General features: G+C 44.7%; 1 protein-coding gene across 1 annotated transcript in view; it reads left to right on the top strand.

Moving 5' to 3' along the window:
- ccnd2a (cyclin D2, a) overlaps nucleotides 1–16,382 on the top strand; it is a 199,298-nt gene that overhangs the window by 111,832 nt on the left and 71,084 nt on the right. The window contains exon 3 of the mRNA XM_055939708.1: nucleotides 9,608–9,659. Coding sequence (XP_055795683.1) covers nucleotides 9,608–9,659 — 52 coding nt within the window. The remainder of the gene's footprint in view (nucleotides 1–9,607; nucleotides 9,660–16,382) is intronic.

The raw sequence follows: 16,382 nt of genomic DNA on the forward strand, positions 1-16,382 counted from the left end.
AATACCTAGCAATAATAATAATTTTAAAAAAATCATAACACATAAAAAACACACATCTTAAATAATTATTCTTACAAGCCCAGAGATTTCTATATCCTGTGAGAAAGCAGAGTTTTGATGGTTGCCACTAATAAGAGGAGGATCCCAGCTGCTACTGTATTCTACTCCAGTTTTATAGCCTAAAACTGTACTAGCCTACCCAAACTGAGGTAAAGCGGCCTTCATTCGCTTTTCTAGTACATACGAATTATATGCTTTTCCCCCCTGTTCATGCACCTGCGCATTTGATAATGGGCCATTCTAAATCGAAACTAATTTGACATAATAGTAAAGACAAGATTAAATTGAGAATAGTCTTGTTTTTTTTTTTACTTTTTCAAATCATCATAGCCTATAATCGCATCATGCAGTCACAAAATATATTTTGATTTCGAATACATTCTAAGGTTTGTATCATTCACAACTAAAGAAGTCAAACAACTCTAAATCTAGTGTATAGATTTAAATAATCCCTTTTGCACTTAACATAGCCGCTACATATGCGCACTTGCTCGGGAATGGGAAAAATATCCTTTGTATTTTCAATTATATTCTTCTTACTATAAAATCATATAATATAAAATAATGGCAAAGGACTTACAATGAATAATTTTTCCACATTTTGTTACATTACAACCTTATTCTAAAATGTATTAAATCATTTTTCTCCTTCATAAATCTACAAACAATTCCCCATAATGACAAAGCAAAAACAGGTTTTTAGAAAATGTAGCAAATGTATATAAAAAAAACAACAGAAATATCACATTTACATAAGTATTCAGACCTTTTACTCAGTACTTTGTTGAAGCACCTTTGGCAGCGATTACAACCTCTTCTTGGGTATGACTCTACAAGCATGGCGCACCTGTATTTGGGGAGTTTCTCCCATTCTTCTCTGCAGATCCTCTCAAGCTCTGTCAGGTTGGATGGGGAGCGTCCCTGCACAGCTATTTTCAGGTCTTTCCCCAGTCTGAGGTCCTGAGCGTTCTGGAGCAGGTTTTCATCAAGGATCTCTCTGTACTTTGCTCCATTCATCTTTTCCTTGATCCCGAATAGTCTCCCAGTCCCTACCGCTGAAAAACATCCCCACAGCATGATGCTGCCACCACCATGCTTCACCGTAGGGATGGTGCCAGGTTTCCTCCAGAAGCGATGCTTGGCATTCAGGCCAAAGAGTTCAATCTTGGTTTCATCAGACCAGAGAATCTTGTTTCTCATGGTCTGAAAGCCCTTTAGGTGCCTTTTGGCAACTCCAAGCGGGCTGTCATGTGCCTTTTACTGAGGAGTGGCTTCCATCTGGCCATTCTACCAGAAAGGCCTGATTGGTGGAGTGCTGCAGAGATGGTCGTCTTTCTGGAAAGTTCTCTCGTCTCCACAGAGGAACTCTCGAGCTCTGTCGGAGTGACCATTGGGTTCTTTTGGGTTCGACTTTGTTCTTGGGACCTTCAATGCTGCAGAAAAGTTTGGGTGCCCTGCCAAAGGCCTGTGCCTCGACACAATCCTGTCTCTGAGCTCTACGGACAATTCCTTCAACCTCATGGCTTGGTTTTTGCTCTGACATGCACTGTCAACTGTTGGATCTTTTATATAGACAGGTGTGTGCCTTTCCAAATCATGTTGAATCAATTGAATTTACCACAGGTGTACTCCAATCAAGTTGTAGAAACATCTCAAGGATGATAAATGGAAACAGGATGCACCTGAGCTCAATTTCGAGTCTCATAGCAAAGGGTCGGAATACTTATGTAAATAAGGTATTTCTGTTTTTATATTTTATAAATTTGCAAACATTTCTAAAAACCTGTTTTTGCTTTGTCATTGTGGGGTATTGTGTGTAGATAAATTAGGATTTGTATTTATTTAATCCATTTTAGAATAAGGCTGTAACGTAACAAAATGTGGAAAAAGTCAAGGGGTCTTAATACTTTCTGAATGCACTGTATAAGCATATCTTGTCTGCTAAAATAGGCCAACTCATATTCTGTTCTACTGAAATATATTTTATTCATATCATAATGTTTATTTAGACCTGCCTAAATTAAATAATGGATTTATTCAACTTTTTAAAATGTCGATGTTCCAAAGGCACACATCAGCGGCTTGTACGCGTGGAGGCCTGGAGATGTTAAACGTGTTTATTGTTCATTAACGGTCAATTACCGTGAGACTGGCAGTCATTTGTATGACAATAGCCGGCTACGACAACCGCCACAGCCCTAGGGATGGGTTACTGAGGGTGTGCAACTTTTATTTTCTGTCAATCAAATGAAATACCATATTTGTGAAGATTAGACAACGTTTGCATCTTTCCCAAAAACATGTGTTCTGATTGGAGCTCTGGATTTGCTATGCTGCATTTTTTAAACAGAAATAGCAGAGATGTGCTTTGGAAATAGCAACTTGCATTTAATATGACAATGTTTACCTTTCCGTCCATTGTATAGCCTACTACTGAATATGGTGCAATGTATGCTCAGATATGTAACCTTCAAATGAAGAAGCACAATGAGTTTTGGCGGCTGAACAGGTCAAATAATTTGGCCGCTGGACATTTCATGACTCGGTCTTTGCCTATTTTTGATCAGACATACGGGGATGAATATAAAAATATCTATCATTCACATGTCAAGTAAGAATATCTATTGAAGCCTCCCGGGTGGAGCAGTGGTCTAGGGCACTGCATCGCAGTGCTAACTGCGCCACCAGAGTCTCTGGGTTCGCGCCCAGGCTCTGTCGCAGCCGGCCGCGACCGGGAGGTCCGTGGGGCGACGCACAATTGGCATAGCGTCGTCCGGGGTAGGGAGGGTTTGGCCGGTAGGGATACCCTTGTCTCATCGCGCTCCAGCGACTCCTGTGGCGGGCCGGGCGCAGTGCGCGCCACCCAAGGGGGCCAGGTGCACGGTGTTTCCTCCGACACATTGGTGCGGCTGGCTTCCGGGTTGGAGGCGCGCTGTGTTAAAGAAGCAGTACGGCTGGTTGGGTTGTGCTTCGGAGGACGCATGGCTTTCGACCTTCGTCTCTCCCGAGCCCGTACGGGAGTTGTAGCGATGAGACAAGGTAGTAATTACTAGCGATTGGATACCACGAAAAATTGGGGAGAAAATGGGATTAAAAAAAAAAATATATATATATATATATATATATATATATATATATATATCTATTGAAATTAAGATTTGTATTTTTTTTAGATGGATAAATAAATGATCAGGTAATACAGATATGATACATTTCTGAAAATATGTGGATTCGTTCAAGCGTAAGTATGAAGTCTTAGATATGTCAGCATGTTGACACATACCATTTCTGGAGTTAGAATATTCTACAAAAATGTTAGTGGGTGCACGCACATCAGGTGACAATGAGGACAAGCGTATCTGGGCCATATCTACTCCTTATAGCTTATCAAATGTAAAATATCCGGAAATATATAGATAAAGATATCCCCTGATATTTACCCTTTTCGTTGGAGTAAGTTAGAGTAATCAAGGTGACAGACAGTGACACATTCAATACAGCCTTGCACACACTTTCCTGCATCGAGCTGATCTGGAATGTATTCATTTGTCCAAACAGTTGCAAAACTTTCCATTTTGCAACAAAAACAAGAGTTTCTATCGGACAAATTCACAAATTGCCTCTTATGTTCCATTTGCTTCTGTTTAAGAAAGGTTTTTCAACAGAATCGACAGAATGAATACACCCCTGATCACCCGTGCACACAGTTCACTTTCATAGCAGCCACATACAGCATCATCACTTTGCTCGTTGTACATTTTTTTATTGCGTCTATGTCCCATTATGCAAAAAAACATTATTCAAACATTGAACGTTTCATTAACTGTGAGGCGGTTTCATCCTGGGTAACTGGCACCTGCCTGCTCTTGTAAAGATGTGTGTGTGACAGTACGTGAAATCATGGACAGAATGAGTGAGAAATGAACCCAACCCACATGTTACTACCCGATGCCTGTAAAAACATCTCCAATACCTTCCCACCTATTTGTCATGCTCTTAGACACTGTATCTGCTGACCTCTGTTGACCTCTGGTGACACCCTCTGACCTGTCTGACCGTCCACTTCCTGTCTCGGCATGTGTTCCCACCCTCCGGGCTGTAGTTAGTTGACGGAGCTGTCAGCGCAGGTGTCAACCTAAGTGGCCTGTGAAGGATGTTGATGGCTGTATGGTTTAGTGGAGGCCAGGCACTCTGTGGAGCCACGGATCGGAACTCCACACCTCCACTCTTTCGTCCCGCTCAGTTCTCTCTCTCTCTCTTCCATTATCTCACTTTCTTTCTCACCCTCTCTTTCTCTCTCTATCCCCCTCCCCTCTCTCTCTCCCTCTCTGTCTTTGTCCCTCTCTGTCTTTGTCCCTCTCTCCCTATTTGTCTGTCCCTCTCTCTCTCTCTGTCTTTCTCTCTCTGTCTCACTCGTTCAATCTCTCTGACTGACCAGAACATGTGGCTCATCTCACCCCATGTCAACGCTCAACGCTCACTCTCATAGAACAAAAGGATACAAGAGACTGCAAAAACAGGAGAGGAATGTGGCATGTCCTTAGTGGCTACCTCTGCTTTCCTTCTACCTTTCTCTTTCTCCTGCCATTTGTTTTTACTACCCTTACACTACCCTCCTTGATGAGCTGAAACTTCGCCATCAAAGCAGTCTCAGTGTGTGGGTGGGTGGGTGGGTGTGTGTGTGCGTGCGTGGCTGGGTGTGTGCCTTAGTGTGCGTGTGTCTCAGTGTGTGTGTCTCTTGACCACAGAGAGAACATCTGCTTGACAACAGCGGAGAGAGACAAAAACAGAGGGAATTCTAACAGGGCCACAAACAAAAAGCCCAGACAAAGATCCAGAGGAGATCCAGAACTCTGTTAATCCACTGATGCAGCCAGTTAGCAGGGGCTGAATGGATAGAATGGATAAGCAAACCCTTCTCCAAACAAATCCTAAAGGAGACTAAAGCACTTGACTGCGGAGTCACTTCCAGTCCTTCCTTGGGTGGCATTGGCCGAGCTGTTTACTCAGCCTTTGTACCAATCACAAATCAATGCAGCTGCTTCAATAGAGAGATTAGGCTCCAGAAACGGTGGGGGGATTCTACCTGAAGCACACAGTCTTTATTGATATCCACCTGGATAACATGTTGGCATTGCGTTAGACACACACCAAAAACAGAAAAGAACTACATTCCAGTCACTCTGATAAAGTAGAGCTGTCTTGATATCTTTGTTTAGAGATGAGGGGCCCAGAGAATGAGGATTGGGGGAAATTAGTATAACGTTGTTCACGGCATTGTTCACGGCATTGTTCACAGCATTGTTCACGGCATTGTTCACGGCATTGTTCACAGCATTGTTCACGGCATTGTTCACAGCATTGTTCACAGCATTGTTCACGGCATTGTTCACAGCATTGTTCACGGCATTGTTCACAGCATTGTTCACGGCATTGTTCACAGCATTGTTCACGGCATTGTTCAAGTATTGTTCACGGCATTGTTCACGGCATTGTTCACAGCATTGTTCACGGCATTGTTCAAGTATTGTTCACGGCATTGTTCACGGCATTGTTCACAGCATTGTTCACGGCATTGTTCACGGCATTGTTCACGGCATTGTTCACGGCATTGTTCACAGCATTGTTCACGGCATTGTTCACGGCATTGTTCACAGCATTGTTCACGGCATTTTAGTAATTTAGGAGGCACTCTTGTTCAGAGTGACTTACAGTTAGTGCATTCATCTTAAAATATCACAGTCGTAGTAAGTAAAACATTTTCCTCAACAAAGAAGTTCAGATAAAATGAAATTGTACTTGTCACATGCTTCGTAAACAACAGGTGTAGACTAACAATGAAATGCTTACCTACGGGCCCTTCCCAACAATGCAGAGAAAATAAGTAAAATAATAACACGAGTAATAAATGCACAATGCGTGATGATAACTTGGCTTTATACACAGGGTACTAGTACCGAGTCAATGTGCAGGGGTACGAGGTAATTGAGGTAGATATGTACATATAGATAGGGATAAAGTGACTAGGCAACAGGATACATAATATATAGTAAACAGCAACGTATGTGATGAGTCTAAAGAGTTAGTGCAAAAAGGGTCATTGCAGATAGTTAACCAATAGTTACCCTGACTACTTAACTAACTATTTAGCAGTCTGATGTCTTGGGGGGGTAGAAGCTGTTAAGGGTCCTGTTTGTTCCAGACTTGGTATATTGGTACCGCTTACCATGTGGTAGCAGAGAGAACATTGTATGACTTGGTGGCTGGAGTTTTGGACAATTCTTTTAGGGCTTTTCTCTGACACCACCTGGTATAGAGGTCCTGGGTGGCAGGGAGTCACCTTGTCCTAGAGAGATTTACATGGTTATCAAAATATCAGGCTAGGATAAGCCTACATGGAACACAGCCCTTATTTGAAGTGTTTCTGAAAAAACCTATGGGAAAAATGAATGTCGGAAAAGCGATTAGAATCATTTCCCTGTTTGACCGCTAGGTTTTATGGGTATATTGACTGATACTGTGGTACTCTATGGCGCAGCTGTAGAACTTCTTGAGGATCAGAGGGCCCATGCCAAACCTTTCAGCCTTCTGAGGGAGAAGAGGCGTTGTCGTGCCCTCTTCACGACTGTGTTGGTGTGTGTGGACAATGATAGTACCTTAGTGATGTGAACACCAAGGAACTTGATGCTCTCGACCTGCGTTCCGTGTAGTCCACGATCAGCTCTTTTGTCTTACCGACGTTGAGGGAGAGGTTGTTGTCCTGGCACTACACTGCTAGGTCTCTGACCTCCGGCCCGAATAGAGTTGTAAAGTACGGAGTGTTGCTTTATAACCAATAATGCTTTGCCAAGTGCTCAGATTTCAAAGACATTTCTAAATAATAGAAGATGTTTTAAAAAGGGAGCTGGGACAATGGAGGGACTTAAATCCTAGATGTCCCCCTCACCATTTATCTTATCCCATTTCCTGACTTTTGAAGTTGTGGGGTCTATTAGTGCCCGTTGCCTATTGAATATCTTTGTGTTCGCACTTTATATTCACTTTGTTTGAAAAGAAATGTGTTTTGACAACTTCACATCTCACTGGCTTTCATGATACAGCACCCCTCCCTCCTTCCCTCCTTCCCTCTCACACTCCTTGCATTCCTTCCAGGTGAAGTGAACCTGGTCTTACTGTTCAATTAAGCTCCTCTTCCTCCTTCTCTCCTCCTCCTGCGATGGTTTGGGGGCTTTAACTTTCGGATGTAAGCTTAGCTCTCTGACCTGTTTTGGTTGGAGGGCCTGAGGCATCGCGGTAGGTAGCCTGGTGGTTAGAGCGTTGGGCCAAAAGGCTACTGGACCGAAACCCAGAGCTGACACGGTAAACATCTGTTGTTCTGCCCCTGAACAAGGCAGTTAACCCACTGTTCCCCGGTAGGCCGTCATTGTAAATAAGAATTTGTTCTTAACTGACTTGCCTAGTTAAATAAAAATAAATAAATAAAATCTCCGGCCCAGATAAACTGATCACTGTGGGGAAGAACACTATGGTGTGAACATTGTGTGGACAAAAAGATATGTTCCCAAAACACAAAAACTGTCCAGATGTGCGGATGATTCTATAATGTTTCATTCAGGATGCAAAACACACCCAACTGATATTGCAAGAACGTTCCCAGAACACATTTAATCTGTTCTTTAAAGGTTCCCAGAATATTTCTTTAGGTTGTGCGAACATTGTGGGATTATGACAAGAGATTGGTTCCTAAAACACTCAAACTGACATTCAGATAGTGTTTGTATCAGGGTGCAAAAAACATTCCTTTGATGTTGCAAGTATGTTGACAGAACAGCCTTTCTGAGTTGTTTGTATGAGTTAGATACTCCGGCCAACATCAAACATGTAGCTATGTTCACGGCATTGGCCTTCCATGGATGTTTATATGACAAGTTGTCGACTCTGGTTCATGTCTTGTACAGTGTTCACTCTCACACTCTACAGCTAGCTACGCTAAAGACGTTGGTAGCTAGCTAGAAAGTAATTTGGCTAAAAACAATTTATTACCGTGCTGATCTTCGTGGATGGGCGTCATCATGTCAGATTTGCCTTCTCTTGTAAAAAATTACGTCCAGTGACTAGTGCATGAGTATTAACATACGCAACACTGTGACATAATTTGCGTGAGACTAATCATTGAGTACGGCCATTTGTAACCCCACCCCCCGGACTACTTGGTTCGAGAGGTCAGTACCAGATATCAAACGAGGCTGAATATCTCACTTGGTTCCAGGAATCAAGCGGGCCATGGGCAAGTGGAAATGAAATAGGAACTGTGATATGCGCGGCACGGCCCTGCAGTGGAAAAGTGTTCTGGGAACATTATTGTAACATCAGTTGAATGTCTTTTGAATGTTAAAATAAACATTGTAGAACCTGGACAGTTTGAAACGTATAGAATGATGGCTTGTCGTTCTTAAACAGGGTCATGTTCATATAGGGACTAATGTAAAATGAAAACAAATGTTAGGTTCAGGTAGTTCCTCCCTGTTTGTGTCCATTTTCTTCCATTTGGTGCCTAATGAATGCAGCGCTGTTCTTGCATAAGTTGATGCCTCGTTCAAAAACAGTAAACTAGATGGGTTGGATTTGAGCATTCAGCCATATCACAGTTACACAGGCTGAAACACTGTTCTTCAGATCCAAATTGTGTAATTGTGTGAACACATGAATACATGAGCTCCCAGTCACCCACACAGGGATTTAACAGGTATGATGACTCTGTAGGTTATGTGAACGTTTTAATTCACGTGTTATTTGTTTTATCTCGTTTCAGAAAAGTCAGTAGACTACTGTCAGGGGAATTCCAATTATACTGAACAAAAATATAAACGCAACATGTAAAGTGTTGGTCCCATGTTTCATGAGCTGAAATTAAAGACCCCAGAAATCTTACATATGTACAAAAAGCTTATTTCTCTCAAAGTTTGTGCATAAATGTATCCTGTTGCCTAGTCAATTTATCCCTATATATATGTACATATCTACCTCAATTACCTGGTACCCCTGCACATCGACTCGGTACTGGTACCCCGTGTATAAAGCCCAGGACCTCCACTTCACCTGCAGGATCATCTGAGTCCAGCCACCCGGACAGCTGATATAACTGAGGAGTATTTTTGTCTGAAATAAAAACCCTTTTGTGGCAAAAAAGTCATTCTGGTTAGCTAGGCCTGGCTCCCCAGTGGGTGGGCCTACGCCCTCCCAGGTCCACCCTAGTCATGTGAAATCCATAGATTGGGGCCTAATGAATTTATTTCAATTGGCTGATTTCCTTATATGAACTGTAACTTGGTATAATCGTTGAATCTGTTGCATGTTGAGTTTATATTTTTGTTCAGAGGAATAGGACTTTCCATGCAGTCAACGTCATCAGTCTGATTGATTTGATTCCTCAACTACAAAGTCTTGAGAATAGTAAACTAAGTTTGAGCAGTACTTTCTTGGAGTTTATAAAACGGTTGTCAGTCACTCAGTTTATTTAATGGTGTCTTTGTGTTTGTTGTTCTAGGAGCGTTGGAGCGAGTCAGGAATGGTGGTTGGTTGGGTGTGGCTCATCTCAGGTAAGACTTAACTAGCTCTTGTGGTTTACTTTGTACATTTGAGGTGCTGCTTTCACATGGGAAGGCTACTGTTTTCAATGAAGACATTGTAGCACAGCAAGATCTTGGGCTTTTTGGGTGATGCATGTGTTGTACCGTCAGGAAGAAATATAAGAAAGTTTCCCTGTATCTGCAGATTCCCTCTGGCAATTTGATGAGCATCTGAGAAATAGAATATCCTGAAACACTAGACTAGTAGTATACGAGAGGTGTAGATGATATAGGATAGAATAAAGTATTGCGTAGTGTGTGTGTGTGTGTGTGTGTGTGTGTGTGTGTGTGTGTGTGTGTGTGTGTGTGTGTGTGTGTGTGTGTGTGTGTGTGTGTGTGTGTGCGTGCACGTATGTCATTCTACATTGACATTTACATTTAAGTCATTTAGCAGACGCTCTTATCCAGAGCGACTTACAAATTGGTGCGTTCACCTTATGACATCCAGTGGAACAGCCACTTTACAAACAGTGCATCTAAATCTTTTAAGGGGGGGGGGGTCAGAAGGATTACTTTATCCTATCCTAGGTATTCCTTAAAGAGGTGGGGTTTCAGGTGTCTCCGGAAGGTGGTGATTGACTCCGCTGTCCTGGCGTCGTGAGGGAGTTTGTTCCACCATTGGGGGGCCAGAGCAGCGAACAGTTTTGACTGGGCTGAGCGGGAACTGTACTTCCTCAGTGGTAGGGAGGCGAGCAGGCCAGAGGTGGATGAACGCAGTGCCCTTGTTTGGGTGTAGGGCCTGATCAGAGCCTGGAGGTACTGAGGTGCCGTTCCCCTCACAGCTCCGTAGGCAAGCACCATGGTCTTGTAGCGGATGCGAGCTTCAACTGGAAGCCAGTGGAGAGAGCGGAGGAGCGGGGTGACGTGAGAGAACTTGGGAAGGTTGAACACCAGACAGGCTGCGGCGTTCTGGATGAGTTGTAGGGGTTTAATGGCACAGGCAGGGAGCCCAGCCAACAGCGAGTTGCAGTAATCCAGACGGGAGATGACAAGTGCCTGGATTAGGACCTGCGCCGCTTCCTGTGTGAGGCAGGGTCGTACTCTGCGGATGTTGTAGAGCATGAACCTACAGGAACGGGCCACCGTCTTGATGTTAGTTGAGAATGACAAGGTGTTGTCCAGGATCACGCCAAGTTTCTTAGCGCTCTGGGAGAAGGACACAATGGAGTTGTCAACCGTGATGGCGAGATCATGGAACGGGCAGTCCTTCCCCGGGAGGAAGAGCAGCTCCGTCTTGCCGAGGTTCAGCTTGAGGTGGTGATCCGTCATCCACACTGATATGTCTGCCAGACATGCAGAGATGCGATTCGCCACCTGGTCATCAGAAGGGGGAAAGGAGAAGATTAATTGTGTGTCGTCTGCATAGCAATGATAGGAGAGACCATGTGAGGTTATGACAGAGCCAAGTGACTTGGTGTATAGCGAGAATAGGAGAGGGCCTAGAACAGAGCCCTGGGGGACACCAGTGGTGAGAGCGCGTGGTGAGGAGACAGATTCTCGCCACGCCACCTGGTAGGAGCGACCTGTCAGGTAGGACGCAATCCAAGCGTGGGCCGCGCCGGAGATGCCCAACTCGGAGAGGGTGGAGAGGAGGATCTGATGGTTCACAGTGTCGAAGGCAGCCGATAGGTCTAGAAGGATGAGAGCAGAGGAGAGAGAGTTAGCTTTAGCAGTGCGGAGCGCCTCCGTGATACAGAGAAGAGCAGTCTCAGTTGAATGACTAGTCTTGAAACCTGACTGATTTGGATCAAGAAGGTCATTCTGAGAGAGATAGCAGGAGAGCTGGCCAAGGACGGCACGTTCAAGAGTTTTGGAGAGAAAAGAAAGAAGGGATACTGGTCTGTAGTTGTTGACATCGGAGGGATCGAGTGTAGGTTTTTTCAGAAGGGGTGCAACTCTCGCTCTCTTGAAGACGGGAGGGACGTAGCCAGCGGTCAGGGATGAGTTGATGAGCGAGGTGAGGTAAGGGAGAAGGTCACCGGAAATGGTCTGGAGAAGAGAGGAGGGGATAGGGTCAAGCGGGCAGGTTGTTGGGCGGCCGGCCGTCACAAGACGCGAGATTTCATCTGGAGAGAGAGGGGAGAAAGAGGTCAAAGCACAGGGTAGGGCAGTGTGAGCAGAACCAGCGATGTCGTTTGACTTAGCAAACGAGGATCGGATGTCGTCGACCTTCTTTTCAAAATGGTTGACGAAGTCATCTGCAGAGAGGGAGGAGGGGGGGGGGAGGGGGAGGAGGATTCAGGAGGGAGGAGAAGGTGGCAAAGAGCTTCCTAGGGTTAGAGGCAGATGCTTGGAATTTAGAGTGGTAGAAAGTGGCTTTAGCAGCAGAGACAGAAGAGGAAAATGTAGAGAGGAGGGAGTGAAAGGATGCCAGGTCCGCAGGGAGGCGAGTTTTCCCTCATTTCCGCTCGGCTGCCCGGAGCCCTGTTCTGTGAGCTCGCAATGATTCTACTTCCCAGAGTATACACTGAATGGCTACAGTATTCTTAGATACCACCTCGTGTTGTTGACTATAGATTGGGGAAGGCTGTTTCTGCACTGTTGTTTTGATTGAAACCAGTCTCTCCTGCCTGTCTGTCTTGCGCTTAGGAATGAGGTTCAAGAGCTTTCTTATACATCTGTATAGCCGTGTTCACTTATGGTGGTTTCAGACTCAAAACTAGCATGACTCTAGTCTCCTATCTACAGGGATGGAAAGTTCTGTTCATGTGCAGCATGGTTGGAAATAACAATCAGTGTGTCTATAAACAATGAAACTGTCTTTTTGATTGTCACTTTACATCATGTGTTAGTGGATAATTATTTCATATTTCCACGAAGCCTACTTGTTCACGAGTCGATAGTGGCTGTCGGTAGATTCTTTTAGTATACACAGTTAATGAATCGAGAAAGGAATTTCAACACCATCTATATACCCGCTGAGATCTCATTCTTAACTCTGCCAAACTATTACAGAACATTTCAGATACTCCACAGTCGGTGGTCAATTGATCAATGACAGTAGTCCGATTCGCCAACCGGTGTATTTTTTCATGTCTTTAAATGTCTTCATGGAGGCTGGATTGCATGGGAGCCAGTGCCCACTTTGAAGGTAAAGGTCATATGATAATCTATTAGTGGTCACATATGTCGTTGTCATTTTCACTATCACAAATGATCTGATACCAGCACTGTGTCTTTCTTTCTAAACCACCGAAACTCCACAGGCTTTATTTCCTGTAAATGGCGCTCAGGTGATTTCTGTCCCATCCGCCACTCTCATGTCTCTTTTTTTTAACATTTGATGTTATACAGCAGTTATACAGTCTTTTTCAATACATCAAGGACCATCCACTTTAAATAGAATTGTTCTGAAATAATTTGTCGCTCGGGTATCAAGCTGACAGGCCTAAGTAAACATTTGCCGCTTGTCTTTGGGTCATAAGATGACAAACAGACACATTCCCTTGTATTACACCGTTGCCTGAGTCTCTTGGCGAGGAACCGGATGGTCCCTAAGATGAGGGGTCTATGGATGGAGGCATAGGACAGTCACCCAGTGTGTCAGGTCATCCCTCAGTGAAGTGGTTCTGCTCAGAGTGACTCGACACTTTGGACATGTGCTAGCACACTTGTGCTCAGATACGTTTGGTTTTTGGATGAGTCTCTGCAGCAGCTGCCTCCCCACAGCTGACTGACCAGGGCTCTAGAACAGAAGTTGAGCTCAGGGTGCTGGATCCTCCCCCTTATCTATTCCACACCAGCCACCCTGGGCAGTCGCTACTGGGTGATTTCTCACAAACTAGAAAAAGCTCAGGATTTGGGGGGATTTTCACAAGATGTAATCCATAGAAGGGTCCTTTGGAGAAAGAATTGTTGACAAATATTTCACATTTGCATTTTAAAGCAATTAAGGACTAATGAAATGAAGTTGGAAGATTTGTGACATTTTGGACATACCCAAGCCTCCTCTAAGACTCCATAATGTTTCATCTGTAGATGCTACGGAGCAACAAATGTCTGTCAAAGGAAGCTGTAAAGCATAGTGATATGAGTAGTATTTTCATTTCAATAACACTTGTCTTACATTCATTGATGAATATTGAAAATATATCCTTTTTTATTTGCCTTTTTTTATATACAGTATTACGTTATATATTTTTGAAAATAATTTTCTCCGGTCCACTGTGCCTGACTGTCTCCCTTCCTGTCTGTCTTTCTCTGGTTATCTCCGTCCTGACTCTGGGATCCGGTGCTAAAGTCAGAGTTCCAGAAAAGATCAGGATGAGCAGCACCAATAAAGGCCCCTCTGTTAGTTGCTCGTCGCTAGCTACACTCTGGTACCACGTCATCAATGACAGACAGTCTGCCAGGTTAGCCCCCGGTTTGTCTCTAGCTCGGTGGCTAAATAAAGGAAACATCTGCTCCTCTGCAGCACTGCTGGCTGCACTAGATCCAGACAGACAGGGCTCGGAGGAGGAAGAGTAGCTCGTTGTGCACGTCAGTCAGGTCTGGAGCAACTGCTGCTGTCTTCCCCTCATCCCGCCTCAGCCACCACCAACCCCTCAGTCCCTCTGCCCCCCCCCCCCCTCCCCCCCACCATAACAGCTGCCGCCCCTGGATCAGTGTAGCGACAACCATCTCTCTCTCTCTCTCTCTCTCTCTCTCAGCAAAGACATGCCTCTGCACATGCATACAACAGTTAACCCTAGCCCAAGGAGTGGTGCTCACTCAGCTGTGCGTACATACAAGTGAGTGCGGGTTTTCGCTGTGTATCTTGAAATGGTTAGGTGGGCCCCCGATGAACATCGGTTCTCACAATGGAAATCCCCCATTCAATGAGTGTGAGGAGAGAATGAGAGAAGAATGGGGTGATACTCATCCCATTGTAGTTGGTACACCTTGGACAGGGAGCTAAGACACAGGTCGACTGGCAGAGGGAAGAGCTCACAGATTTGAACCGGATAATAGAACATGTCTGGTCGTCTGCAGCAGCGGAATGTCCCTTGGCCCTACAGCTGTATTGAGCTCAGTTTTGTGTCGTAGTAGAAAAGTCTCTTCATTCCAGAGTCAATAGACTCAAAGACAGTTCAGCAAGCTTTCAGGAGGCTAATTGCATGTTAAACGTAGAGCCGTAACCCAAACCTGTCAAGATGTGACTTCAGGTAGATCCCTAACCATAGCGAGGGCTATTTTTCTCACAGATCCTTGTCATAGATATCTGTAACAAATCATTGCTAATAAGCACGGGTAGCTCGTGAATGTGACTAACATGTCTTCTGAGTGATGCACTACATCTAGGCCACTGGGCTGTTCTACACATTACATCCTGGGGATATGGAGAACAGAGGCTGCGACTGTGAGAATAATACCCAGGGAGGAGGTCACAATCCTGGGAAGGATTGGCCGTAAAGGAGGCCTGTCTTGGAACTCTTGGTCCTATCCTGTCCCCTCACCCGGGTGGACACAGAAATAAACTAGTGTGGGCTAGCACTCTCTCTGTCTCTCTCTCTCTCTCTCTGTCTCTCACAGCCTTTAAAATAATAACCCCATCAACTGAAAGGGAAAAGCAAGATCTGTTCTTCCCAGAGATTGTGGTGGGAAGAATCAATGACTTCCTCCTTCTTTCTCCAGGGACGGGGGACAGAGTCGTTGTTCCCTGAGGTCCCATAGTATTAATAGTGCCTCTGATAAGCCAGTGGTGTCACAGCATCTTGAGTTGTTGTGAGAACCTCTTGATATAGAATCAAAGAGATCTCAGGGAATACATTTCCCTGCCTCCTTCCTTCATTTGTTCAGCCCGGTGAGCTGTTCACCATGTCACTCGTACAATACTGTGTGAGTCTGCGTTGACAATGCGTGACAGACACACGAGTGGTATATCGGGGACAACCTGACACTGGGTATTCTGTTGGGCTGTGACAGATTGAGCCGCGGAGCTCTGGGACAGTTTTAGCCACTTGGTGACATGCTCGGAAGCCAGGGTAGCGTGAGGAACCTGTCTCAGACATTGCTTTGCATCTACCTTTGTCGCATACACAGGTCACAAAAGGATAGCTACAGGCTTTCTGCTGTGCAAATGACGTATTGGCCCTGAATGCACAGGAAATACTGTAGCAATCAATCAATCAAATGTATTTATAAAGCCCTTCTTACATCAGCTGATATCACAAAGTGCTGTACAGAAACCCAGCCTAAAACCCCAAACAGCAAGCAATGCCGGTGTAGAAGCACGGTGGCTAGGGAAAAACTATAGGAGGCAGGAACCTAGGAAGAAACCTAGAAAGGAACCAGGCTCTGAGGGGTGGCCAGTCCTCTTCTGGCTGAACTGACCACTCAGAGTTGACTCGGTTCAATATCCTATTCACAACAATACACTAGTTGGATAATAATGCTGTCAGAGGGAGTGGAGAACGATTGTGCAGATTTAGAGTCAACTCAACAACAGACCCACTCAGCGTCGGCTTACTGGGGAACTGATTTATGCCAGGGAAAGTGACTTCTTATTGCAGATTTTTCTGAGATACTTTTTTCAGTGTTGTTTGATAGACTGCCTCAAATAGGTTCCCTGAAAAGGGACCATGGGAAAAAAATTGCTGGAGTTGAGAAATGCTGGGAAAATACTGAGAGACGGACTGTCGTTGGTAGTGGGGCAGGGCATTGTGGGACCGGACTAAGAGAGTTGTTGGTCCTCATGCGTGAGTAACTAGCCGG

This window comes from Salvelinus fontinalis, chromosome 12 (assembly GCF_029448725.1).
Source record: "Salvelinus fontinalis isolate EN_2023a chromosome 12, ASM2944872v1, whole genome shotgun sequence".
Classification (NCBI taxonomy): domain Eukaryota; kingdom Metazoa; phylum Chordata; class Actinopteri; order Salmoniformes; family Salmonidae; genus Salvelinus; species Salvelinus fontinalis.